General features: G+C 38.6%; 1 protein-coding gene across 2 annotated transcripts in view; it reads right to left on the reverse strand.

The window, feature by feature from the left end:
• Positions 1–3257, reverse strand: part of ptbp3 (polypyrimidine tract binding protein 3) — an 87147-nt gene extending 83890 nt beyond the window's left edge. The window contains exon 1 of one of the 2 annotated variants that reach the window (XM_088910191.1): positions 3121–3257. Coding sequence is in view for 1 of the 2 variants with exons in the window: in XM_088910193.1 (XP_088766319.1) it covers positions 3121–3124 (4 nt within the window). In the remaining variant the exon portion in view is untranslated. The remainder of the gene's footprint in view (positions 1–3120) is intronic. The other variant, XM_088910193.1, reaches the window with a different exon arrangement.
• Between the last annotated feature and the right edge of the window lie 2743 nt (positions 3258–6000).

Genomic DNA, 6000 nt, shown 5'->3' on the forward strand with positions numbered 1-6000 from the left:
AATGCAGCACTGTTGCGTCTTTACTCAGCAGAACCGTCATTCTCTTTCAGGAATTGAGGTCCACTATGTTTAGGGTAGTACACTCATGCATTCTGGCCCGGCTAACTGTACAGAGGCTGGCAGCACCAACCATTCGCATTTTCAAGCAGTCAGCTAAGGAAGAGATTCCCTGTAGACTACGAACGGCTAATCAAGTCTTTAAATGGGGTGTGTTTTTCAACGCAGTGGTAGATCCTTGCAACTTCACACCATGTCTTTGACAGTATTTAAAACGTCCCTTTTCCCCACTTTGAAGTGTACATCATCTGTACCATCTGAAACACGAATCAAATGTCATAAATTCAGACTAAGGGGAAGTGCATTTAACATGGAGAACAGGATGCACTACCTTACACAAAGGGTTGTGGGAGTGTGGAACGGGCTACTCAAGTCATGTTCATGGAGCTAATCCCATCTGTTTGTTGAAATTGTAAACAGAAACAGATTCAGTTCTAGCAGAGCTATGCAAGCCAAGTGTAGATGCTAGCTCAGAAAAATATCTTCCCTGTCCTTTACAAATGTAATCCTCTATACAAAAACTCAATAATCTGTTATAATTTCCAAATGACTTTCACTAATTGAACATCTTTGTTTTATTTCATTTCAAGCCATAATAACTGTCATGAAATCTAATACACTACTGGATTAATAGTCAAGACGTTTTTTCTAAAATCTGTTTTATTTCTGTTTATATTGTGTGTGTAGTGCCTGCAAGATCAAAACTGAAGATTTAGCTACTACTCATTAATAAAACTTAATAATTCCACAATTGTTAATAATTAGTTTTAAAAAAAAACAAAAGGGCATGTCAGTAAATTACATACATGTATATTTTTCTATTATAACCCAGAAACTAGAGGGGGTAGTGAATAAAGTGATAACATTTTCAAGAAACCATGAATTCATCCCCCCCCCCCCCAAGCAGAACAATTTTGAAAATAGTATTCAAACCAGGATGCAGCACCGTAATAAGTGACAAATAGAAGCAAAAAACATTTCATCCTGGAGACGCCTGATTGCAACAGGTACAGTATACATAACTATATTTGTCTTAATGAGGCTTAGTCAATTATTACACTGTTAGGCTGCAAGAGTCCTGCCTAACCTGTAGGGCAACTACTTTCCTAGGCGAGCTGTACCTAGTCAAAACGCAGTGGAAACGGGGGAAGCCATTTTTATTTGCACTTTAGTCAGATTATCCAGAAAAACGACCAATCAAATTGTTCTAAGAGGCGAACCAATCGTGTCAATCCCCACATTTGACGTACTACTCCCAATACAGGTGCCGAGAAATCAATCAACTCTTTATTAAAGACGAAATTTGAAATGAACTCAGCTGCCCCGGCCAACAGCATTTACCAATATTGATTTACAACTGCAGTGTCAGAAACAGAATATTAAATAACACCATCTTTATCACTGTATTTTGTTTTCACCTGTTTGTGTGCATAATATCTGATGAACGCCTAAAGGCTTGCTATAAGTAATCATCAGTGTGGATCAGTCCTTAAGTAGAGGTTCGGGGGGAAACCCTTGATGTAGACGTTGGTAACGAAAGTGGGTATCAGCTAGTTTCTCTAACCTTCCAAAAAAAAGGGATTTCACGAATTTAGGGTACGTCAACGGTCTGAGCCCCAAAATGACGGCCACCCCCTCCATAATACAAAATCTCTTTTGTAGAATAGTACCTCAAACGATTTATAGTAAAGAGCTTTATTCTCAGAAATTCTGAACGGTGGGTATGGAGGAAGTGTAGGTATTTGCGCTTTTCCAAGTGATGCTTTAAATGTTTTAATTAAAAAAGTGGGACGTTCAAAACAATGCTTAAAGTCATCATCACCATAAAGAAAACCCTGAATCTTTAGTATTATATAGAGGAAGTGTATACACAGGGTAGTATTCTTCCTGTGACTGATCTGCATAAATCAACTATTTTTATGTTCAGTATTTTACTAGGATGTCCCTTCAGTCATACTGACTCACGTAGTTGCCGCCCCATGATATAAATTTACTGTGTTACTGTGTCTTGCAAACAAGTCTGAAACTGAAACGGATTCCGCGTTAATCAGTCTGGGTTAGTTATTAAATTCGTAACTAAAGAAAACAAATCACGCATTTATCTACATGGATATACATAATGTTTGGGGGTTTTTAAAATGTAAACGAATAGTTTTTTATTCTGCTAAATAAAAATATATTATTTTCTTCATCTAGGCGTTTTGGGTGCCTCAGGTTTTGATTTTAAGTACAGGATCCCAAGTTTTTTTGTTTTGTTAAATGTGATACAGTATCGCCAAGCGTTGTTTTGTCGAGGAGTGGTGGATTATTAGTAACGCCCCTCACTAATCTTTAAAATGGCAGCATAATATTTCACCAAGAATACAGTCTGCTTGGTTATTTAAACATAAATCTCACCCATAAGAAAAGGAGGCAAAATTAGTTGGCTACAGAAACGGAAACAAAAGGCGTGATATGAGATTAAAGCAGGATTATCCCTGCACGTCACTGAAATAAAAAATAAAGAGAAGACTGCATGCTTCTTCTAACTTAGTCTAAACAGTGAAAACCCTCACGGACAGAACTACGTTTGGGGGGGGAAAAAGTCCACCACATGGTGCGGCCTTATTGTTTAGTTTCAAACCTTTTCGGGTCCCTGTTCTGTAGTAGCAATAACAACATTATATATTAATAACAATAGTAATAAGAAACGCCACCCGCATTTGAAACACTTAAAAAAAAAACAACTCGAGTAAACAGCAATCCGTGCGAATGCTACTCGTCCCAGTCTCTCCGCCTTCTCTTCAACTCAGTTTTCCAGTGCAATAAAAAAGAAAGGGATAACACAAAACAAAGAAACTGAACAAGAGTCCCACAGATAGCCCTGAGCTACACTGCAAAGAAAATCTGTAGTTGCCGAAAAAAAAGAGGGTGTTGTATTTTTTCAATCCGATCGTTCATAAACTGATCTGTGCACGCAATCAAATCGCACATATGTGTGTGTGTGTGTGTCTGTGTATAAAATTATACACATACCACCTTGAACTTGAGGAAAACGAGATGTTAAAATGAAAATTCACTTACCCATCCATGGCACAGAAGGGACCTTGACTAGAAAGAAGCAGCAGTACGAGTTGAGTAAAATGAGCAGATGGATTAGGGTGTTGTTACTACAGCTCAGCTCTCACTCTGTTCTCTCCCTCTCTCCCTTTGCTCTCTCATAGGCACAAAGACACGCTTCCTGCTACTGACGTAAACACAGAAATACACAAACGTACAGCCACAACACAGTACAAAATGGCTCCCTTTATACCTCTACCAGCGTAACTCAGTTTTTTTTCTGTTTTTAATGAGTAAAACTGTAATGCCTACCATGTGTATGATAATCGATTTATAGCGAATTCTGTGTGAACTGGAGAATTAACGAAGTATGAAAAACTTCGATCGTCGTCTTTTTTCAAGTGAATGATGTTTTATACTCTTAAAACCCAATGGTATATTCAAATCGGGGTACCTCTAGGATCGCAAATGCATAATCTTGTGTTCTTCACGATTTTTTTTGACAAAACGCTTTAAAGGCAGAATAGAGAAAACGTCCGTGCAGTTTTTAAACAATTCTAAAAGCTGACCAAAAGAGCAAAGTCCACTTTGAAATGATTTACAATAGGGACGTGATATTTATAGCTCCTGTGTGTACTTAGGTAATTATTCCGCTATTTGGCCAGCATTAATACATGAATTCACTGGGTGACACAGTGGTGTGGCAGTTTGAGATCGTGTGTTTGATTCTGAACTGTGTGGATGCCTTCTGTCTTGAGTTGGCATGGTCTCCAGTTGTTTAGATGTTCAACTTTATTTATTATACTTACACGGGTGCATAGTATAGTGAAAAATGTTTCTCATTAGTCCCTCAGGTGCAGTATATTTATAGAACAGCAGACAAGACAATAGACGGATATGCAATAACAATACCTGTAAACAACAGTATGGTGCCTGTGCAAAACTGTCAAAAACTGCAAATACACAGAAAAGTATACAAATGGGACAAAAACAGGTCAAAAGTAAAATGGCGAACAGTAATACGGCGATTATTAAATAGTACAGTACAATTTCGGCATACATTCAGTTGTCGTGTATGTAGTGGTGTAGGAGTACAGTCATTGTGGGTAAAGGAAGACGTGAGGAGAGATCATAGTATGATGGAAGGGAGTGGGGGTGTCACCAGGTTGACAGCTTTGGGGAATAAGCTATTTTGGAGTTTACTTGGGCTTTCTCAGTTGTTCTGGTTTCCTCTCACCTCCCAAAGATATGCTTGATAGGTTGACTGGCTATGCTAAATTCTTTGAGGAGCACAACTGGGGTCCCTACCTCATGAATCCACCGAGTCTGGAGAAGCTCTATTACAACCCTGACTCCATAATTGGCATAAAGTTCAGGGCTATACAAATCTATTTATTTTCAATCTCAGATATAATTATTGAGCGGCCTCACAGCACTGGGGCCCTGGGTTCAAGTGAGTTCATGGGTTCTCCCTGCGTTTCCATGGGTATCCTCCCACAGTCCAAAAACATACTGGTAACCCTGCTAAAAAACAGAACTGATCACATTTGTAAGTTACTATTCAGCTGGAATGATCTGAAAGCACTCCAAACAAAAGAGTTGAGTCATCTCATCCCAAACTGAAATTGCAGTGTCCACCCAGGTTTCACGTGGAATCCATCATGGATTGCAGCCCCACTAAAGAGATTATGAGGTGGACAAGTGAGACATTACTTTATTTAAATGCAGGATACAGTAGCTACAGTGTGCAAGCCCTGAGTGAAATTTAACCAGGGCACTACGGTCAACACCTCTACACCTACAAAAAATGTACTACCAGACCAAGCCAGGTTCTTAGTTTAAGGTCTCATTTAAAAGAAAGCATCTCATAAAGCACAGTGTTCCCTGGCACAGGATTCACAATGTAGTCCTCATAACGATGTGCCTTGAAATTTCCATAATCAGCAACAAGTTGACTCCAACAGTTGTCCAACTCCTGACCATGATGTTTCTGCAGCCAAAACAATGTTGTTCCTTTACACACACACTTCAAAGCATTTGAGGTGTTACCCATGTATGCCTACTCTACCATTCTCAAATGAGTCACAGAACTGGGATTTATGAAAAACAATATGCTTTTCCATTGGTGTTGCTGTCTATAGTTAGCTGCAAACATTAGTCACGTGGTCCACTGACTAGATGCAACCAATATAATTTCATCAATACGTGACAACTAGAATCAAATTTATGGGTCATCTGTGATGCCCTGTTGTAGATGTCTATAAAGAGTGATGAATGTAAGCAATTTCTCAGACGATGTCTCTGATACTATCAATCCTGTCTTTGAACTCTGCCATGCAACTTTCCAGGTCTGGGTGGATAACATGTTCTTGCAGTACTGTGCCTTAAGTCTAAGGATGGTGGATGCAGGAAAACTAAAATCCCAATTATTTTCACATCGGTGTGTTCATGCCTGTGTGCTTCTTTTTGTTTTCAGCGAGCAACAGCATGAATGCAGTGTGATTCAAACAAGCAAATCTTCTTTTTATACACGCAATCACGCATTGCATCACATCCATCAACGTCTATACAAGAGTTGTTTTCTCGTTTCACACTGAGGAGGCAGAATGGGAAAATGGCAAGAACACAATCACTCTTAAATGCACAGTATGGCCTATAATCCGCTGATATCATACTTAAACTCTATAATTATAATTTTGCAATTAAAGAATGGGGTGAAAATCGTTTAGTATTTCATTACAAAATATTTAAATATGCTGTACACACAGTATAATAAGGGATGCTATTTAAAGATACGTCATGAATAATAATGTAAGCTTATCTGAGAAACAATCGATTAGCAGACCTGTAACAGTGGTAAGTTTAGCCTGCTTTGGTTTACAGCTTTGTTTCAACTGAATTGCT

This window comes from Atractosteus spatula, chromosome 3, assembly GCF_055471065.1.
Source record: "Atractosteus spatula isolate fAtrSpa1 chromosome 3, fAtrSpa1.hap1, whole genome shotgun sequence".
Classification (NCBI taxonomy): Eukaryota; Metazoa; Chordata; class Actinopteri; order Semionotiformes; family Lepisosteidae; genus Atractosteus; species Atractosteus spatula.